The 22,326-nt window shown below is 45.3% G+C and overlaps 1 protein-coding gene across 1 annotated transcript; it reads left to right on the top strand.

Annotated features, from left to right (window-relative positions):
• The first annotated feature begins 1,214 nt into the window (after nucleotides 1–1,214).
• lrig3 (leucine-rich repeats and immunoglobulin-like domains 3) lies at nucleotides 1,215–21,520 on the top strand. Its single transcript, XM_079184123.1, has 19 exons — nucleotides 1,215–1,647; nucleotides 5,892–5,963; nucleotides 6,080–6,154; nucleotides 12,275–12,409; nucleotides 12,562–12,705; nucleotides 12,983–13,126; nucleotides 13,284–13,427; nucleotides 14,327–14,470; nucleotides 16,792–16,872; nucleotides 16,980–17,051; nucleotides 17,559–17,630; nucleotides 18,009–18,172; nucleotides 18,531–18,866; nucleotides 18,955–19,236; nucleotides 19,389–19,865; nucleotides 20,004–20,162; nucleotides 20,262–20,402; nucleotides 20,561–20,815; nucleotides 20,905–21,520. The coding sequence occupies exons 1-19, from the start codon at nucleotides 1,439–1,441 to the stop codon at nucleotides 21,147–21,149; spliced, it is 3,351 nt and encodes a 1,116-aa protein (XP_079040249.1). The 5' UTR covers nucleotides 1,215–1,438; the 3' UTR covers nucleotides 21,150–21,520.
• Nucleotides 21,521–22,326: the final 806 nt, after the last annotated feature.

Raw genomic sequence — 22,326 nt, forward strand, 5'->3', positions numbered from 1 at the left:
TGCCTTTAAGGTGAATGAGGTTGTTTTGTGTCCTACAGCAAGGTGGAATTTGGCCTTCTATCCTATTAGCACTACCCATGAATTATGTGCACACTGATTCCTAGTGTGAGGAAAAGATTGTTTAAAAACTATTCCTCGAGTATTCTGTTATAAAATGTTGATAAACAAAACATGTTTTATAAAACATGTCTCTTTTCTAGAAATATACAAACCAATGTTACTGTTGGGTTTAATTAAACAATGCTGGGATTGGAATGGATTTCAAGAGCAATGAAGAGTAGTAATGGAAGAGGTACTCAGCTCCTTACTTGTGCAAAACTAACAAGACTTCGATGGAAAATACTCTTTTGCAAGTAGAGTCAAAACGATCTGTCGGCAGAAAATTCACCGGCAGCTATTTGGGTCTTTTAATTGTTGCTTTTTTTTTTTTTTTTATGGCCTGGTTGCAGCTCCTAGTGTGTTAGTTTTCTTGAGCCTCTTTGATAATAGACTGAATATTTGGGAGTTTTACAAACGAAACATGGAATTGAAATGTGTCAGTTATAGCACTGGGAAATCATTTGTACTATTATCAGACTCTCCATGGACCAAACCATTTATTAAAAAAAAATCATTGTTAGTTGCTGCCCTCATTGCAAGTAAAGTCCTACATTCCAAATGTTACATAAATATGAGTATTATAGGGGCCATAATTAAAATGTAAGAATTTAAATCAAAATGTGTTGAGTTATTGGCATATTAAAATGTCAGCAGTAATGTTGTAGCTGGTTAAAGTGGAGCTGATTGTGAATGAACATTGTGTTGTAATAAGCCATACGCCTACTGTTTCTGCTACAGTAAAATCTTACACATAGCAATTTTAAAGAGGACTTTAAATCAGTTAGAAACTAAAACAGGATGTTTTAACATCTAAACATTGTTGTCAACAGCAATGTGGATGAGCACATGGCGTGTTTAATGTAAAACTCTAAATCTGGAAAGAAAATAGTAATTTCCCACAGAAATATTTGGAATAAACCTTTTTTCTTTTTACTTGGTAATAACCTGCAGGATTCAGAGGCGGCAGCATGGAGGGACTACATGTCCCATGCACCCCTGTGGTCCCTCCCCCCGCATACCTCTGGTGTGTGCTCACGCTGCGCTGTGTGTGGATCCTGCACAGCACAAGTTGCCCCAACAGCAGCAGCAGCGAGGCGCACCGCACAAAAAAAAGTTTCTCCACCGGAATGGGCAAGTTTCAGAAGACCGCTTTTCTTTTAAATTCCACATCCACGATCCTCAGAACAACAAGGGATTGGATATAACTGTCGATCACCCGCACCAGATTTTGGGATTAGTTTTTTTTGGGGCGATTTCTCACTTTTTGTTTTTTTGGGGGGGATTGGTTGCGCTTCATCTGGAGAGAAAACTCAAGAGCGGTGTTCTCTTGTGTGTGGCCATGGGAGGGGAAATGTGTTCCCCAACGCAGGCTCGCAGTTTTGCGAGGTTCTCCGTGGTTTTCCTACTGGTTCTGATGCTACAGTGCGGATCTGCTGCTCACACAAGGACGTGTCCCTCTCCCTGCGTGTGCATCGGGGAGCTTTTGGACTGCAGTCGGCTGAAAAGGGGCCACCTTCCAGACAAGATCCCGGAATGGACAGTTCAACTGTGAGTCCAGTTAAAGGGCCCTTGCGTGCCATAACACCGTGATGTGTATAGCGCGTTTTATTTTTTTTGAATTCGTTGGTTAATTGCTTGGAAGATATTCTCACACCTCTGCACTCTGTGGGACGCATTGCTTATCTGTTTTCCTTCAGCACCGATGGGATGATCCACATTCCTGTAGTGGTAAAAACGGAATGGCTTGTACACAGAATGTTGCGTGAGAAACTCAAATTGGCAACTTATTTGACTGTAGATCTGACCCAGTCAGTCCACTTTCTGCACAGCTTTTCCTCCCTCACCTGAAGGTACAGAAAGGAGAATCTGCTCAAGAGTATGTGGCCAAAACAAATCTACCCTGTTTATCCGACTTAACACCCAGTCATGAATCTATGAATGTGTCTCAATGGGTTTTATTTGTCACATCGGTCCTTGCAGCAGCATGTCAGGGTCCTCGAGGCCAACAGGGAAGCCCAAGCAGCCTTTCAGTGTGTGTCTTTTTTACACATCAAAGTGCTATTGTCAGTCCCTGCAAACCTCCCCATTAAAGTGTAAATACTTCTGAATAAATCTCCCCGGTGCCTGCAGGTAGGGGCTTTGAAAGTCAAGCGTTCTCATGTATCACTGTAGGGTACAGGTAGTAGTAGTGGTGCTACTACTAGCAGTGTTTTTGCAGTAATTACACTATTTGGCTAGAAGTTGTCAGCTGTCTCCAACGTAGCACGTAGACAATTACAACTAATGGACAACCATAATGTTTATAATGGTCTGACAGTGTGGTTTACGTCCACGATTGCGTTCCCAAAGGACTGGCGTCGGTTCAGTCTTCAGGTTCCAGCTTCGCACACCTCGAGGCCTTCAAAAGCCATCAATCAGATCTGCAGTCTGTGTGCAGCCTTGGATTGCTTCCTAGAGTAATGTCTCCATTACTCTCCTGTTTGCCTTCTGGCTCCACAAGATGAGATGAGGCCGAGCTCGGCCTGTTGAAGCAGAAAAACACCAAACACAACTTTTAATGGCATGTTCCTCGGTGTGTTCTCCTTTACAGATAATTATGCGTGGTGGATTTTTTTATTTTTTATTGCCCCGCGTTAAGCTGCACTACTTGATATTTATCGCCCTCTGTTAGGCGGTTGGAGCTCTTGATTCAGTTCCTTGCCCCGCTGTAGAATTTGAGTTTTTCTCTCTTTCTCAAATGTGCTGCTCTGGAAACTTGTCATTGCCAGAGAAAACAGACCCAGCCTGAGCCTCATAACCAAGGCCGGCCTTCCAAAGAAAATGAAAAAAGAAAAAAGGTTCCACATGGGGGGAAAAATTCTTTTCACTCTGGCATGCTAATTTACGAGTGGCTCTCCAGCACATCTTAAACCCCTTAAACCGCCCGACCCTTTGTTTTCCAGCACCCCATTATTTCTGCTGAATTAGCAACTCCAGAGCCAGCGATGGTACTGATTAAGGAGGAGCGTGTAGGATTAGTTCGAAACAAGCTCGTAGAAAGAACAGGGGGAAGGAGAAAGTAGGAAGGAGAAGAGCTAGAAGAAGTGGGATCATCAAGTCATGAGTATCTGGGAGGTTGTTGGGGGGGGGGGGGAGAAATAGGCAACAAATTTGATCTCGCCTCACTTTTTAAAGTTTGAGAATGAGACACGACTGTAGTTTTAACTTATAAACATTATGTGCATTAATCTAAATGCATGGAGAAGTCAAATGAAACACTCATTTCTCTCTGGAGGGTTAACGTCTGTAAACGCCAACTCCCTTGAGACTTTTAACAAGACTTTAGCGAGCATTTATTAGAGGAATGCTGTTGTTGTTTTTTACAGCTAAAGAACATTTATGTGGCCAAGTTTCACTAGTGCTCAGTAATAAAGACAGGAAGTAAGTTTGGAAGTAGATTTAGCGCCACGTTAGCTAACATAACCGGGTTGGAGCTACCAAGCAAACCTGTGTCATAAACAATATGTGTACTAAGGGAAAACTGGTACACCATTTAATTTTGTAATAATTAGAGAGCTCTACGATTCATAGAATGACACGAAATGTGGACACTTCTTACTTTTGAAGAAAAAGCATCACACTTCTGGAGGAGTAGGCTATAGCCTACGAACTCCCTTAAGATTTAAATGTTCCAGATATTTTCTGAGGAATTTGATGATTTTTGGACTCAACAAAATATTTTATTTGCCCCGGTAACACTAATGACCAGAAGAAAAGACATGAAGAATAAATACTTTGCTAATGCTTATTTTTGGTAGCCAATTACCTGCCCTTTCTTAATTAGCTATTGTAGCTAATAGCTGAAAGCTAGCAAGCTAAAGTTTGTCACATGGCCTTCGTAAATCACAAATGTCATGGTCTCTAATGGAAACAACATGAGAACCACCGCCTCTATTCAGATTTCTGCAAACGTTTGCTCTTTTGCATTGAAACTTTTGGCGAACGTTAACTCACGTCTTTGGCTTCACTCACAAAGAGAGACATTTAAGTCCCATTATCGTAATCTAAAACGTTACTGACAGCTCTAGTGACCTAAAGAAGTGGCTCATTTATTCACTTTTCAGTCTTTGATAAGAAAGCGGTGCGGCGCATTTTCACCCGGCCAGCAGATACAGACCGGAGCCTGTACGCAGCCCTGCGTGTTATCTTGCTGCGCTCAGAGCCCGCTTTGTGAGGGAAGTGGAAGTGTCAGAGCTACTTAGGGTTTATCTAGGGAGTATGATAGGACACCTTTCCCATATGGCCCCCAGCGCTGGAACTCCAGCAACAAAAACAACAACACACAGCTCCATGCTTGGAAAGAAAAGCAGGAGGGGGGTAGTAAAACTCTGGTTGAGTGGTTTATGAAACTTTCCACCAAAGGACAAAAACAGGCCCCAGAATATTCGACAGGGGTGTTTCAGACGTATGAAAGGCGTCCCTCTCGCTTTTTTCCCGGCATTGTGAATACATTACCAGTTGATAGGTTCTTCCCCTCCTCCCAGAGCTCCTTGATGGATTCCAGATGAGGGAGGTAAGGAGGAGGAAGGGTAGCGGGTGGGGGGGTGTAAAAAAAAAAGTGTCTGGCACCGCAGCGTTGATCGTGCGCGGCAGCGTCAATAACTCCACCACTTTATGGCGCACGAGGCTCCGCTTGCCAGACTCCTTGAGCTGCTTTTTAGGCTGCTTTTCAAAACAGACAGCAAAACCAAAAACAAGAGTCCCCCCCCACACCCCCCAACCCCCAAGTGAGCTGTGGCCAAGACTGCTTCAGTCCAAGGACAGGCTCTGCTGAGTTTGATCCAGACTCCAATCCAAAAGTGGGTTCAGAAAAAAATCAAGAGGTAGACCAGAGCTCAGATACTGATTAAGACATTTAAAAAAATGTCCAATATTCTAGAGGATATAAACCCTGCCTAAGCAAACATTGTTGGAGGTTTGAGGTCCTGAACACTACTTCAGAGAAAATGCTCCAAATTGTGTGAAATAGACAGAAACTAAAACCCGCTATCAATGAAAAACACATGTTTCAAATCTGTTAGATTTGGTTTGAAGTCCAGACACCAGAGAAGAGATCTGGTCCAAACACCGGCCAGTGCTGAAACCTCGACTCCAGCATTTTTTATCGACTTCCCTCGCCAGGTTTCGGCCTCCTTTCAGCACAAAGAGACTCTCGCCGCGCAATAACTTATCAGCTTGTCTGTTTTGGCTCTGCTTCTCAGCGGAGGCCTGGATATGAAGCGAGCTGTTTTGGCATCCATGACGTTCTCTTGTGTGTTAAAAGGAAGGGATGAAAAGTTTGTTTTGGACTTTTTCATTTGCAAGAAAATGACTTTAATCAGTCTGGTGCCGGTTCAGTAGTTTATCCTGAAGTGACATGTCTCTAGTTTGAATGCAGTGACACCCAGTCTCAGAAACAGATTAATAAAGTCCATTTAGAACCAGATGAACTACACAGTTTTGACATTTGTTGAAAACAAAGATGGCGGATCACGAAATCTCCTGCTTGTGACAGTATGGCAGCAATAAATCTTATTCTTGATTTCTTTTTCTGACCATTCTGTTTAATTGAATCTCCATCAGGTTTAATTACAGTGACCTTTCTGTGATGCATGCCCTCTGCTCACAGTGTCGAGGCACAATAGCACAGAGAATTTGAATGCAATTACGTTTACTATGTAGGCACAAATGGAAGACTGCAGCAGCTGAGAAACACAGTCCATGGTGTATACTTTACCCTTAATTTTTGCCTCTTTTTCTTTATTCCCTCACAGGGACCTGAGCCATAACAAACTGCAGGTGCTTGACGGCACTTTGTTTTCCAAACTACAACATCTAAGTGAAATGTGAGTATGCCTTGTGTTCTCGGCACTCTCTAGAGTCAACGCAGGACTTTCCAAACAGCCTCCATCACTGTCCTGCATGTGGAAAAAAACGGTGTCTTTTTCCTCAATGTGCACAGAAAGCTGAACCACAATGACCTGGACGCAATACCTGATTTGGGCCCGTATGCTTCGAACATCACAACGCTCATTCTGTAAGTAAAACCTTTTCTTGAAATGTCTATGGACGCCTCTCACTTCAGCCTGGCCTGGAGGATAATCCTCCGCCAGAGTTGTCATTGCTGGTTAAAGTAGTGAGCTGGGAAGTGCCCCCCCCCCTTCTTTCCCTTCGGAGAGCAAACCCTTTTGGCTGATCCGGTTCCCAGACGGGGCAGTCTGAGACATGGCAGCCAGCCCCAGACGGGTCACGTGGGTGAAGACAAATGCCATTAACAGAAATGGAAATGTTTTGTTTGGTGGCTGCTGCTGCTGTTGGTGTATTTTTAAACCTGGCGGCAGTGACGTAACGTCATGCGAAAATCCAAATTTGGATATCTTTTTTTATGTGGATGGATTGCAGGTTTCTGTGTGGCCTTCCACGAGTTTCCTGAAAATGTAACGAGCATGTCACTTAAAAGAAGCCAATTAACCCCAGTTTTTGTGTTAATGTGCAGCAGAAACATGAACCAACAGTGTCCGATACTGTGAGATTATTCATGGTGAAAAAACCCTTTGACATGTCAGATTTGGTCATGCTCAGACTCTAACCAGAAGATGCCTTGGTATTTTGTTGTGCAATACGTGCTTTCGCAAGAACCCCAGATATTAGTGTGTGAAACCTCAACAGTTTGATTTGCTTTCTGTGGCGTGTCTCTCCAAAAACAACGACTGAGGTGAAGTTATTGTGGAAGAATGTATCCGTCTCCCGGCTCGACGAGGCGTATTCCTCATCGAGCCCCAACACGACTCTCCGCGGCAGCCACAGGGCACGCCGCCGTCAGACAATTTGTTTGCACGTTTAGCGCCGGAGTGTCACTTCCAGCTATAAGTTTCAGCTCAGGACAATGAGCGGGGTGGTTTGTTTTACCTAAGGCAAGCTCTTTGCACCTTAGAAATCATATTTGACTGCTTTATTTGAGGGTTGTTTTGTGTAGTTTTCCTACTGCATGCGGTTACTCGGATTTTATTCGATTTAAAAATGGATTTGTTCCACTGGCCCAAGAAAAAAGATAATTTTTTCGTTATTTATTCCACATACAAATATTACCTGGTGTGAATGCTCACGTTGTTACCTAAATGGTTAGAAAGAGGTCAGAGGTTCATCTGCCACTGCTGCTTTGTTATGCTGCCCATGTTCCCTTGAGCAACTCTGGATTAAATTGCAGAGTTCCTGCACAGATTCACTTCTAAAAAAAAAAAATCCAGACTTTCTCCAAACCATAATGTCTTTATATGATTTGTTGTTCAGTTTGGTTCACCCAAAGTCGTGTCAGTCATGTTGACTCTGCCTGAACACGCTCCAGATGAATACTGCACCGATTGTTTTTGTAAACGGAGAACTTCGAGTTGCAGAACAAAATCCAACACACTTGATCATCTCAAGATTTTCCTATCTTAAAATAAGATGTCTTATTGTATACGCTCCCTCGGGATTGGACGTTTTACAAACAAACATTTATCAGTAAAATTTGTTGTTGCTAATGAACTACATTTGTACCATTTTGTTAAACCACACTCACTGTGACCACAGTTGATAATCTAGTATCTGGTTTATATAGTAGACAATAAAATGTAGTGTAAGAGAAGCACAAGTAGTCACCAAAGTGGCTCAGTAATGTCAGATAAACAGAAATATCCACCTAAACTTTGCTAACATTAGCTCACATTAGCCACCATTTGCTTCTGGTCATACCAGACCAAGTAAGGCAGTAGCAGCAAAACACGTGAGTGTATTGAACTAAATAAGGGTTTTCACCAGAAATACAAGAAGTAGATAAAATTAGGAATACTAATAGTTTGCGTCACCATAGCTAATGCTAATTTATTTACCTTCCTGAGTTTTAAACAGGCATTCTAGCTAATAGCTACAAGCTAGTAAGCAACAGTTCATCATGGTATCCCTCCAAAGAATTAGCTAATTCCGTGGTCTCATTTGATAAAAAAGATGTGACTGACAGTCACAATTATAAATTGTAAGTTATGCTTACACTGCCCTTTTGTGGAGGGATCACATCTAGGATCACATTTAAACAGAACTATGGTTATTAGCTGCTTTGATTTTAAACATCAGTATCCCTCACGAACCTAAAAAAAAGCCACCACATTGTGAGTCCATTAAACTGTTGTCGGTTAGTGAAGTCAGGAGCATAATTTATTTCAAATCAGTCAGAGCAATATGAAGGAACGGAGCACACACAAAGAAGAAATTCAAAATCACACTTGCTCTCTCACTCACACCGAGTGTGTGGGCCGCCCTCCTTCAGATTAGGTTTGCGCAGTGTGATTTTTTTTTTCTTTCCGTAATTTCTCTCCCTCCTTCAGTTTCTCTGTACTGGGAGGGTAGTAAAGAGGAGGAAAAAAAAGACCTCTGGGTATCGAATACCACTTATTCAAACAGCCAGTCAGACATCACGGCAGCTCTCGCCGACTCCTTTGACCTCGCAGCTCCGAGTAAAAACAAACGGCAATAACCCTGCAGCTGGTAGTAATTGAGTCGTGATCATCTTAATTAATTGAACAATTTCCCAGGAATTTATGGAGGGGGTAAACCCCGCCGCCGCTAAATCTCTCTGCCTGTGTTCAGGGGGGGGGTTCAACAAATGACCTGGAGATTCCAGGTCTGATTAGGTGAACCTCTTGGTATGTCTACGGAAATGAGAGCCTTGTTGAAGATGAGAGTTACGAACCAAAACAGCAGCGATTATAGTAATAATCCGTGACGTTATCATTATAGATATATGTGCGATGGGGATTCAGCAAGGGCTGCAACCTAAACTAAGATTTTCATAAATCTGTTGGTGATTTTTGATCTTTGATTTTTGATAAATCAATTTATTTGATGGTGTTTTGAAAAAAATGCATTTTACAAATTCACAAATCCAAGATGATGCCAGCAACTGCAAGTTACATTTATTCTACAGAGCAGACACACAACAGTAAAACACATTTTCATAAATCAGAATGCAAAATGTATGTATGAACTTACACAGCATTCATCATTTGAAGTTGCTCATACAGCTCCCCTGTCATTTTGTGCGTTAATACGATCCCTGCGTCTCTCTCCGCTCTGACATGGGAGCCGACGCGTTCAGATGATCAGCGATCTGAGCGAGATATACAGTATGTGTGCAGAGTTTAATATGGCGTCTCAGCAGCGATCGCAGCCCTGGTTTTCATTACAGGCGCCACTGCAGAGAGAGGGAGTCATCAGATGGCTTCTCAAAACTCTGTTCTTTTTCCAATAGGAAATACCACACACACGAACGCACCACCACACACACGCACACACACACACACACACACACACACACACACACACACACACACACACACACACACACACACACATACACACACACACACACACACACACACACACACACACACACACACACTACGAGCGAGACGGTTTTAGAAAAAGCGACTTTCCATTTAAAGAACTTCCCCCGATTAAAAGCATTAGTTTTTGCTCTGTGGACGGAGCTTCGCTGGAAACACAAATCAACAACAACAACAAAACAACACTTCTCCATCATGGATCGTTGAATCTTGCATAACAGCATCACCTCTTAGCGTGTGAAGGTGGTCAGTTTGACGGCCAGGAACACCAGTTTCGTCAGGAGCGCTCGTGTGAAGGCCACATTGTGTTGGTGCAGTAAGCTGGTAATAATAATAAAAAAGGCTTTACCCTCTTACATTTTAGGAATTCAAGTTCTAATGAGGTCTGGAAAGTCTGGAAACGTGTGCAGATAAAGATAAAGTTAGCTATCAGTGTTACACTGACTTTATGTCAATGCATAGGAAGCGTTTTGTGTGGTTGTAATCAGAGCAGCACAACAGCATTGATTTCTCTCGCCTCAGTTTAATAATGACTACGCATTCTATCAATACTTGTAAAGCCTTGGGCTGTTATTGACACATGGCCCGCCCTCTATTGACTTCCACTAACTGCAGCAAAGCCCTGCAACCACAGTTGTAATGGCGCTACAATCACGTTATCCGATAGCGAAGTGGATGCACACATTTTGAAGTGTGTGTGTGTCATTGAAGTGTACAATGTCGGGCCTGTTTGTGCGCGGAGCAGACGGAGGAGCACTCATTGAGCTGTTGTGGGGGCGAGGGGGGGGGGAAGGAAATGAGTTCGCAATTGTCTGGCCGTGCAGTCACACAGAGTTCATGGCTGACTACAGAAGAGTGCTGCAGGATAGCCGTAGAGAATCGGAGAGGGCTCATAGGATTATGGAATAATAACGCGGCCAGATTTGTGATACCACCTCAAACTCCGGGGTCCGTCTCCTCGTCCTCACAGACAGGAAGTGTGCAGCAAGTTCCTCCCTCTCTCCGTGGCTTTACCCCCCCCCCCCACCCCCCCCCACACCCGAGAGAAACTGGAAAGACTGGTTCTTTCCCACCAGGCGGCCTCCCCTCTCTCAGCGACCAGTCGGGGGAACATGAAAACCGAGATTACAGGTGGTGTGCGGCGCTTTTGTCTGGGACCTGGGGGCCGTGGTGCGTGGAAGGCCCTCTGCAAATCTCCAAACAAAAGAGAGCTGCCTGTGCGCCGTTTCTTCATTGCAGAACAACGATCCGTATTGTACTGTCGCCGCGTAGTCACTGCGCACCGAAAAACGTTCTGAGTATTTAGTTTAGAGAGATGATGTCAGGGGAAGGTGGCACGATAAGGGAAAAAGGCCGTGCAGCCTGCAAACCACAAGGGCATGGTGACATTTCCATTGTGCAAGTCATGCTGGCCGGTCCGTGTTCACACGCTAAACTCCATGTAACAAATGAATCTAGCAATGATTTGATTTTAAACTCTTCTAGTGCATCAGAAAGAGTTTTATTTGTGTAATTTCGGCCAGTCTCGTGAATCCTCCCCTCTGTGCGCTGGATTCAGAAGATTGCCAAAAGGTGTTGCACTTTCCAGATGGGGAACCCCGTTTTACAAGATACATGCCCTGAGAGCATTCAATGCGTGTGTGTGGGGGGGGGGGGGGGTCACCGAGTTCTCTCGGTGTTACCTCACAGTGAAGTAGGTGAGACAGCTCCGTTTCACAGCAGCGTGGTGCCGCGCTGTCTCTCTGCCTGAGGAGGATGAAATGAGTATAAAACCTGAGAGGTGTGTGTGAATAGACGGGTAATAATACCTGATTTTGCATATATATATATATATATACCTGAATTTGGGAATAATCTGTGTTTTCATCAATTATAGCAATAGGAAACCGGTAGTCAATCGATAAATCGTCGAAAAGTTTCATGACAGCTGCCGCTCTGGAGAAGCTGATTGACGGCTCCCAATAATGAAATATTAACGACGCCACATCCCAAATTTAAAGCTACGTTAGGAAACAGTTTTTTCGAGGGGCCGCTGGAAAAGTGAATCAGAAAAACTAACAGCTCTCTGGTCAGTAAGGTGTAGCTGGAGGGGGGGGGGGGGGGGGGGGGGGACTGTAACCATCGCAATGAATACTGAAAACGAGGCCTGTAGTCTGGTGCATTGGAGGGAATTCCTGCCCCCCCACCCCACACCCCCTCTCTCTCTCTCTCTCTCTCTACTGCCGAGTCTCATACACAAAGAGGGCACTGTACGGGCTCTGTTTATAACTAAGCAGTCCCTGCACTGCAATTTGGGAGGCGTGCAGCTCAGGAAATTGCTGGCCTCTGCCGAGGCATGCTTTCACTGAGGGAATGGTATTCATCAGCCAAGTAATTGGCAGGTTACTTTTTTTTAAATACCTTGTTGGTAATTACCTTATAAACAAAATCACACATCGCTAAACCGAAAGGTTGTTTGGACTTGGTTTTGAAGAGCTCGCAACATTGATCATGCCGAGCAATTTGTCGGCATACCTGGAAATATGCAACATCAGCAAAAAAGAAAAGAAAAGAAAAGTACCACTGCGTTTCACGCTGGGTGGTAAATTGCAGCTTTACAAGAGCGTGAGAGTTTTCCTTCTTTTTGTTTTCTTCTTCTTCTTTTTTTTTTTAATACCACACGCTAATTGAGGGACTTGACTTGTTTGCATATCTGGAAACATGACACCGGTGTGCGCCGCTAGTCAAACACACAGTATTTTTGTCATTTATTGGAGCGATGGTGTCTGTATTTTCAGAGCAAACAACAGGATCACCAGGATCTCTGTGGAGCAGCTCGGGCCCTTCCTCGCCCTGGAAACGCTCGACCTCAGCAACAACAACATCGTGGAAGTGAAGTCCAGCTCCTTCCCCGCTCTGCCCCTCAAGAACCTGTGAGTGTCTCCACTTCTGTTTGTGCGTGACGAACATTCAAAAATGCACTAGTGGGTCTGCATGGTGGGGGAAGCCCAACAAGTGTATGCATGTTTCTGTGGTTGCAATACAGCTTTTATTGTGTCTCCTAAATGAATCTTTCTCTCTACAGGTTCCTCAACAACAACCGTATCTCATCGCTGGAGACGGGCTGCTTCACCAACCTCTCTAGCAGCCTGCAGGTTCTTCGGCTCAACCGCAACCGCATCTCCACCATCCCGGCGAAGCTCTTCCAGCTGCCCAACCTCCAGCACCTGTAAGCTTTACCATTTACAAACATTGCTTAATTTCCTCGCTATCTCTCTTCCATGGCAAGGCTTTCTCTGATTGGCTGACAGACTGACTACTATATCAGTATGCCACTATATCTAATTTGCTCATATCTTGGCATTTTTGGAAAAATGGCTATTGGCCAGTTGGTGTTATTTTGCGAGTTCCGACATGGCCTTTACAATACATTGTAAAGTATCTGCATGTCTTCCTTGCTTGTGTGCTTACTCATCTCTGTGTGTGTGTGTGTGTGTGTGTTTCAGGGAGCTGAGCAGGAACCGCGTCCGCAGGGTGGAGGGCCTGACGTTCCACGGCCTGCACGCTCTTCGCTCCCTGAAGATGCAGAGAAACGGCCTCAGCCGCCTGATGGACGGGGCCTTCTGGGGCCTCGGCAACATGGAAGTCCTGTAAGCAAAGTCGCATGCGATGTGCATGGAGTTCTGTACCTCCAAATGTGGCATACGGTCTCATTGTGTGAGTGTGTGTGTGTGTGTGTGTGTGTGTGTGTGTGTGTGTGTGTGTGTGTGTGTGTGTGTGTGTGTGTGTGTGTGTGTGGGCCTGCAGGCAGCTGGACTACAACAACCTGACGGAGGTGAGTAAAGGCTGGCTGTACGGCCTGCTGACTCTGCAGCAGCTCCACCTCGGCCACAACGCCATCAGCAGGATCCGACCCGACGCCTGGGAGTTCTGCCAGAAACTCAGCGAGCTGTGAGTCCACCTTTTATTCCCCCCCCCTCCCTTTGCACCCTCTCTCTCCCCCCCCCCCCCCCCCCTCCCTCCCTCCCTCCCTCCCTCCCTCCCTCCCTCCCTCTCGTTATTCCCTCCTCACTTTCCATTCACACTCTGAACTCCCAACACTTCTCTGTGTCGCCCTATCCTCCCCTCTGGCACTCCTGCCTGCCCTTCCTCACACTCCAGTTCCTCTTGTCGCCGACCCCTCCCACACACACACACACACACACACACACACACACACACACACACACAAAGCAGCGTCTCTTATGCTCTGCCAGTGAGTGCCAACATTAAGCCAACATGTTAAACCCCCCTTTACCTCTTCTCTTTTCTGCCGTCACTTGAACCAACACACCGGCCCCCGGAAGTCCTTCTTCTTCTCCCTCTTCTTCTTCTTCTTCTTCTTCTTCTCCCTCTTCTTCTTCTTCTTCTTCTTCTTATTGGAAATTCCATTATTAGTCGCAGTCTTTCTCTGCGTCAAACACTACGCTACCCACAAACGTCTGCGATTTACCCCCTCATCAACACACATTCCTGGAAGCAGATTGAATTTCCTTTGTTGTGGCTCTTGTTTACAGCAGCGGTCAGTTCAGTGTTTGCAGTGTCTGGAGTGTTTTTCACAGATAGGTTGTTGTTCTCCCCCCCCCCCCCACCCACCCCGTGTTTCTCTCGCTCTTATCACACAAAGCTGAGAGTAAACAAGCCGCCTGTTGGCTGGCTCAGCTATCTGATTCGTTCTCATCTAAGTTTACTAAAAAAAAACTGCATTTGTTTCCCCGAGTTCTGTTTTGTTGCATACATTGATCTCCTCAAACTCGTACAAAATAAGTTGAAATCACAATTTGACATGTTTTTTGTTGTCTGTCCTACAGCGACCTCTCCGTCAACCATCTGTCCAGACTGGAGGAATCCAGCTTCGTAGGCCTCAGCGTGCTGGACGAGCTCCACGTCGGAAACAACCGCGTGAGCTTCATTGCAGACGGGGCTTTTCGCGGCCTCTCCAACTTGCAGATGCTGTGAGTTAAATTCAAAAGTTTCAGACAATAATACTGTGCAAAAGGTTTTCCCAACGTTTTTGTGACTTGTCTTTTCAATGTGAAGTCAAATAGACTCAATGTAGTCAGTTTTAAACTCACACCTAAACATCTAGGGAACAAATACGGAAACAAAAATCTGATCTCATTTTCTTTCAAACAGAGGACATATCATTTTTTTTACTTTTAACAGATTAAGACTGGCAGTCTGTTTGCTAGTTTTTGTGCTAAACTCCTGTCTCAAGTCTAGCTCCGAAAATGGGAATAAGCACTAGTCTTAAAATGTCAAACTATTCCTTTAAGTAGATACTTTGTGTGATTCAGTGTTTCAGCTATCTATAACATTTAATGTAAGAACAAGTCCCTAAAAAAAGTAAGTGCTATCACCCCCCCCCCCACCCCCCACCCTCTTTAAAGCCCCCTCAACCATCAATCCGCTGCCTGAGTGGAAATATCCTGCCTGATTTGTTTTGGGGATGTGAAATAGATTACTGTGTCTCTCCACACACATAAAAAAAAAAAACTCAGAGGCATAACCCCGACCTCAACAACCCCCCCACCTCTCCCCTTCCTCTGCCCGACCCCCCTCTCCCACACCCACATACACCCATCCCCCCGTTCCCACAGAGGGGCTCCGTAACATTTCCCCTGGTTGGGATTTTTTTAACTGGAACCAAATGTAAGCTTCACTGCTGAGGTCACCGTAGGGCAGGTGTGCAGCTAGGTGGACATGGATAGCTTCAGGGCTTCAAATCTGCCACCCCCTCCCCTACACACACACACACACACACACACACACACACACACACACATGCACACATGCACACACACACCCTTCCTCAATCTCAATCAGCCATAACCAGGCATGTCGAGGAGGAAAATAGCAGTTTGAAAGCATTATAGCAGCTGAGGGATCAAAGGAGGCAATTTCTCTGCGAAATTCCTGGCTTTTGGAGATTTAGCACTCAAATGCTGTGTATGAAGTTGTTTGGTGTATTTTTATAGCAGTTATATAAAGTGTCCATATTTTTTCAGCCGTCACAATTTTGAGTTTGATAGCGGAAGATGTTTCGGCCAACATGAACCATAATCGTCAGGGTCATTCCCTCAAAATCAAACGGCAAGAGCTTTTTCTTGTAGAGCCGCTAAGAAAATGCATTAAAGTAAAGGCAGAGAGACTCATTTCAGTTTGCTGGTTGCACCAGCAAGTTTAAACTTCGTAAAAAGTTACATTATATCTATCTATCTATGTAACACTAAATTGAAACAGTTAGCCCCACACAAACTGGTTCTTGCGAAGAGATTATTTTTTACTAAATATTTACCGTCTGCCAGATGTGACTGTTAGCAAACTGAACCCACTAGCAAAACTTACGTTAGCTTCCTCGCTGTTTGACGCATCAAGACTGAAGAGTCAAAGAGGTTGATGGTTAAGCTAGCCAAATTAACTATGAATTTCTGGAGAAAAATTGTATTTTAGAGTTAATTGTAAGATGTTAGTTGGCCATGGTGTAGCTAACAATATTGTCGTAACATTCTGAGATTAGGTTTATCACGTTGTTTTTGTGGAATACATTTTAAAAACGTACCCGTCTACTCTTTACTCTAAACGAAGCTAACGTTAGCTTTGTTAGTTGTTTCAGTTAGCTTCACGAACCTTGCAGTTCCTGGGTGTAAATATTTAGAATGAACTAGTCTCTATTTAAAAATGAGTTTGTGTGGTTTCATTTTAGTGACGTGTGAATCGGCAGTTAGTTAACACTTAACTTATAACTTGGAAAATATTAAGGAGCAATGCTCTGCAGGTTTACATATTTATGAGAATAGCTGTCACTGTTGAGGCAATCTGATTAGAGTTCACAAAAAGCAGGGGGTTTAGTTAGAAATCTAACTCTTTTTCACAGAAAGACCCAGAGAAATATAAAATATCACAGATGTTAGTTGGAGGATCTGTGGCTTCACTTTTGAGGGTAACTCATACATATTTGAATTGCATGCCGAGTATATTTATCCCCTCAAATGAAGTTTAAAATGCAGCACACATGTTATATTGCAGCATTTCCTTGTAAACTTGTTCTACACAACACAGAAAAGCCAAAGCAGACTTTTAAAAGCGCCGCAGAGGCCAGGCAGGAACTTCCTGTAAGGCACGGAGCCGCTTTGAATATAATTTTAAAGTCTCGAACGTCTCCCCCCTCACAAGAAATGTAAAGCCGCATAAAGTTTTATTACCATCGCAAGTGCAGTTGTTTTCTGGGTGTGGATTTTTTACGAGGTGGCCTGTCTTTGTTTTCTTCGGAAAGGGATCTCCAAAATAATGAAATCTCCTGGACCATTGAAGACATGAATGGCCCGTTCTCTGCTCTGGACAAGCTGAAAAAACTGTGAGTTCATTATTGACGTGAACATGATGTTTCACCCTGGACTGGGTGACTTTATGGAACATGAAGCAGAAGTTTGAAATTGATTAGAATCTTTGTCTTTTTCCCAGATTTCTCCAGGGTAACCAGATCCGCTCGGTGACCAAGAAGTCTTTCTCAGGCCTGGACGCGCTGCAGCACCTGTGAGTCAGCCTCGTGTTTCACTGATTGTTTCCATAAGTCCGAGCTGTAAACTAAGCAGGGTGAATCACATGGAGACACACGGGCTGTTTGTTAGAGCCGTACACCCAAACTGTCTTCCCCCCATTCCTCCGCTTTGATGTGGAATCGAGAAAAGAACTCCGCCATTAGTATCTTTACATGTGTGCCAGACTATATCGATCACCAAGGCAAGTGGAGGGAACTCTCTGTGTATGTGTGTGTGTGTGTGTGTGTGTGTGTGTGTGCACAACAGCTGCATTTGATTCTAATTAGAGTTTTTTCCCAGCCGCTGCCAGAGCTCAAAGCAGCCCAGAGTTGGGCCTCTCTTGATTAACACAGCAAACTGCTGCCCAGAGTTTTATTGTTCTGGAGCCCAGACCTTTTTTTCCCCCCTCTCGATTGAAGTTTTTGCAGCCTTCACTCTATACGGCTGATGTACGCAGAAAAAAGCTGCCATCTTACCGGTCCTAATTTCTTTTCTCCTCCAGAGATTTGAGCAACAACGCCATCATGTCCATCCAGGCAAACGCCTTCTCTCAGATGAAGAACCTGCAGGAGCTGTAAGTATGAGCGTGTTTAAGGGCAGCTTTAGTTTAGTCTTTCAGTGTTTATGTGGGACAGAGCACCAGGTGAGACTCATTATGGTCTGCTGGGAAAGCCGGCACCAAACAGCGCTTGCTTCAGTGTTATTAACGGCTTCACAGGTTCCTTTGTCTCCTTCAAAGTGAAAGATCTTGTCTGGTATAAAGCCATGCAATGGAATTTTTTAATTTTGACAAAATGATTGCGACTTAACGCGTCATGACGTTGTGCTGAACACACCTTCCTCTGTAGATTCCTCTCAAGACGAAAATCACTGAAAACCAACCATTTAAAAGTGATATTTCTATGTGAATTAAGTTTTTTTTTTCTTTTTTGGGTATCTTCTCTCCTGGCAGACGTCTGAACACCTCCAGCCTCTTGTGCGACTGCCAGCTGAAGTGGCTTCCCGTCTGGGTGGCAGAACAAACCTTCTTGCCCTGCGTCAACGCCAGCTGCGCCCACCCGCAGATGCTGAAGGGCAGGAGCGTGTTCGCCGTCGGCCAAGAGGAGTTTGTGTGTGGTAAGTGATGCATTCACTTGGTGTAACACCTTTACACACACACACTCGCACAGGTTTTCCATTTACGAGCTGACCCAGATTGTTCAGTATTTTCCTCCCCGGCTCCTGGTCAAGCTTAATGAGCCTCGTGAAGAGAACGCGATGGAAATGTACTAGGTGAAGTTTTCAGCTTTCCTCGTTACCATAATAGAGATCTACTGAGGAAATATTTCAGTTCAGTTTTTCCCCTTTCACATCTGCCAACAAACCCCCCCCCCCAAAAAAAAATGCACCAGACATGGCTAAATAGCCATTTCCAGACCTGAACACACACGTTTTAGACAGGCATTTCAAATTCTCCCTTTTGTTATCTTCCCAGACGACTTCCCAAAGCCTCAAATCACCGTACAGCCGGAGACCCAGTCGGCGCTCAAGGGTACCAACGTGACGTTCGTCTGCTCGGCGGCCAGCTCCAGCGACTCGCCCATGACCTTCGCCTGGAAGAAAGACAACGAGGGCCTGAACGACGCGGAGATCCACAACCAGGCCCACTTGCGGGTGCAGGGAGGCACGGGGGGCGAGACGGAGGTGACGGAGTATACAACCACCCTGGAGCTACGTAATGTGGAGTTCTCCAGCGAGGGGAAGTACCAGTGCGTCATCTCCAACCACTTTGGATCGTCCTATTCCACGAAGGCCAGACTCACTGTCAACAGTAAGTTTGGGATGGGAGAAGCCAATTGGTTGGTTGGTTGATCAAATTCATAAAAGATTCTAATATAATGTCGTTCTCTCACTTCCAGTGCTCCCTTCCTTCACCAAGATGCCAATGGACTTGAGCATCCGTGCTGGAGCAACGGCCAGGCTGGAATGTGCCGCCGTTGGTCACCCTTCCCCTCAGATCGCCTGGCAGAAAGACGGAGGGACCGACTTCCCTGCCGCCCGCGAGCGGCGTATGCACGTCATGCCGGAGGACGACGTGTTTTTCATAGTGGACGTCAAGACCGAGGACATCGGCGTTTATAGCTGCACGGCTCAGAACACGGCTGGAGCCATTTCTGCAAACGCTACGCTAACTGTGCTAGGTGAGGAGCGGCACTTTCGGCGCAAAAAGGAACTCTTTGTGTTTCGAGCTTCCATTTTAAGTTGAAAAGTAGACCGTACGTTCATGAATCATTCTGATATTTTTGGTTCCTTGTCACACTAACTTCTATTCTATTCTACTGCTGTGGTTCAGAAACACCTTCCTTCTTGCGGCCCCTCATGGATCGCACTGTGGCCAAGGGCGAGACCGCCGTCCTCCAGTGCATAGCTGGCGGCAGCCCTCCCCCGAGGCTGAACTGGACCAAAGACGACAGCCCCCTAGTGCTGACCGAGCGCCACTTTTTCGCAGCCGCCAACCAGCTCCTCATCGTCGTTGACGCCGCGGAGGCGGACGCCGGGAAGTACACTTGCGAGATGTCCAACGCGCTGGGCACAGAGAGGGGCAACGTTCGGCTGGCGGTCATACCAAATCCCAACTGCGACTCCGGAGTGCAGGGCGGCGTGGGAGTCGGCATGGTGAGCGGGGCCGGATCGGACGGCGACGGGTGGACCACGGTGGGAATCGTCATCATAGCTGTGGTGTGCTGTGTGGTGGGCACGTCGCTGGTGTGGGTGGTCATCATCTATCACACCCGGCGACGCAATGAGGACTGCAGCGTCACCAACACAGGTCGGTGCATGATGGTTGTTGGAGTTTAGCCTTCATTCTTATCAGGGTCAACAAAGGGTTCCCTGTAGAAGTATCACCGAAATCTGCTCATAGAAAGTGAAAGTGTATGACATAACTTTATGTCCTTTGCGCTCCCAGATGAGACCAACCTGCCCGCCGACATCCCCAGCTACCTGTCCTCCCAGGGAACGCTCGCCGACAGACAGGACGGCTACATCCCATCAGAGAGCGGCAGCAGCCATCAGTATATGGCTTCGTCACTTAGCGGCTTCTACCTGCAGCCTAAAGACATGAACGGTAAAACACCTGCCCCCTTTTCTTCTTTGTCCTTTTAAATTGAATCCCTCTGCAGAGTCACGTTTTTCTTACACGATACGGTTCCTTCAACCCGTACAGGTTTCTGTCAGCTTGATACAGGAAGTGAAACAGACATGGAGGCAGCCATCGATCCTCTGCTCTGCCATTATCAAGGTCCCATCGGCTCACTGCTTCGCCGAGAGAACATGTACTCCGCTGACCCGTCGGAAGTCTTCACAGGTCTGTATAATACTTCCATTAAGTACAAAATGTTACTCTTTCACTGTTATTGATGTAGAACATTATATAACATATTATATTTAAAGTACAGTCATCATTATCTTTCTCACTCTCTAAAGGAACTAATATTTCCCCCTTTTTTTTTTTTTTACATTTAGCCTGTTCCATCGATCAAAAGCCCGTCTGCGTTGACTCCTACAGCGGCAGCCTGACCAACTCTAAAATGAGGGACTACTTCCTGTCTGAGCATTTTGACCTCTGCTCCTCCTCGGTCCTGATGCAGCTTCCCAACGCCAGTCTCCACCACGGCCCCCCTCCCCAGCAGAGTGACCGCCGGCCATCTGCGGAGGAGGTAGAAGCCATCGACTACGGGAAGCCTCATGAGTGTCTTTCCCCCTCCAACAACTTCATGGGTAGGTCTTAAGTCGACCGTTTTTTCCCGAACTTTTCCGGATGTTCTCCGTACGTTGGTCTGACTTGTCATTGCCCCGTTCTCTCTCAGGAACATTTGGGAAGGCTCCTTGGAGGCCTAATAAGGACCTTTACCCGGGCTTCCCCCCGCCGTTGGTGACGCATAATGGGATTACTCTGCACGAGAACCCCTACGCCGCTCCGGACGGCGATTCCGACCTGGAGGAGAACATTCTCGCCAAGGACTCGGCCTCCGAGCGGAGCGACAGCGTTTATGAGCAGCCGTTTGACAGCAGCAGGACGGATCCCTTCCCGCAGCGCAGAACGAGCACTTAGCTGAGTGACTCTTTGTTTTTTTTTCATGAAGAGGACGACCAAAAAAAAAAGAAAAACTTCTACCTCACTGAATGGACACTTTTGCAATAAAGGACTCCTGAAATGTGCAACGAGTGAATGTAACGGACAATTTGATGTTCCCAGAGAAAAGTAAAAAAGGAGCATATTAGCAGCTGTTCGTCAAGGACGCAGCATCAGCTAAATAATATAGATGAATATATACATTTTTTTATATAAAGTTTATTATATTTTGTAAATTGTATATAAACAGATTCCATTATTTTTGCTTACCTTTTTGTGTATGAGTATTTTGCAGCCCTGCCTATTCAGTTATTCCAGCTTTGAATGAAGCAAATGTTTTGCACATATGTAAACAATAAAAAAAAAAAAAAACACCTTTTAGATGTGTGCTGCTGCATTCACTTAAGAGCGCCGAGTCTTGATGTTAACTGTCTTTATCGTGCGGGACGTGTGTTTTGAGATTTGGAGGACGCTGAGCTGCTGCTGGTGGTGGATGTTGAACTCTGGCCTTCTAGAGCAGAACCACAGACCGCCAAGGACGCCTCAGGTCTGTCATCAGTCAGGCCCCCCCACCAAGAGAGCGAGACAGAGAGGATGTTTTAACTGTTTGGTATCACAATCTGGTTCCATGCAGTGGGGGGAAAAAAAAAATGTGACAAATGATAGTTTGTCATGTGGTGCAGATTTACCGTCGATTTACTGAACTAATGATTCGGAGCAAGCTGAAGGCTTTGATCTCAGGTGATTTAGCAGACGTTTGCCATGTTGTCACTTAAATAAATACTGGAAAATATCCATAATGATATCCTGACAATGGTGTCAACCATATGGCCCCCCCACTGGTACCGATGTTACTAATACTGGTACTACTAATTTGCCTGTTACTACTATTGCAACAACAATGACCTCTACTGTTACTGATTGTATTTCCTATTATTAAAGAAGGCAACATCAATACTGGTAACACACAATACATGTTAATATTACTACTTATTCTACCACTATCATTATTAATGTTACTTGCATTACCAATTGGTCTCCATTGCTGTAGTTGATACGAGGACTACAGCTGCTTCTTCTACCAGAGTAATTATAGTAGTATCGAATGCAGTAGCAGTAGTAGGTGCAGTGGCAATATTTGGTCTTTCTTAGTAAT

Source organism: Pholis gunnellus (assembly GCF_910591455.1).
Source record: "Pholis gunnellus genome assembly, chromosome: 22".
NCBI classification, from domain to species: Eukaryota; Metazoa; Chordata; class Actinopteri; order Perciformes; family Pholidae; genus Pholis; species Pholis gunnellus.

Coding starts and splice junctions, on each gene's coding strand:
- lrig3 (XM_079184123.1), top strand. CDS start 1,439: ATGGGAGGGGAAATGTGTTCCCCAACGCAGGCTCGCAGTTTTGCGAGG. Junction 16,873..16,979: donor CTGGACAAGCTGAAAAAACT/GTGAGTTCATTA, acceptor TCTTTTTCCCAG/ATTTCTCCAGGGTAACCAGA. Junction 20,403..20,560: donor CCCGTCGGAAGTCTTCACAG/GTCTGTATAATA, acceptor TTTTACATTTAG/CCTGTTCCATCGATCAAAAG.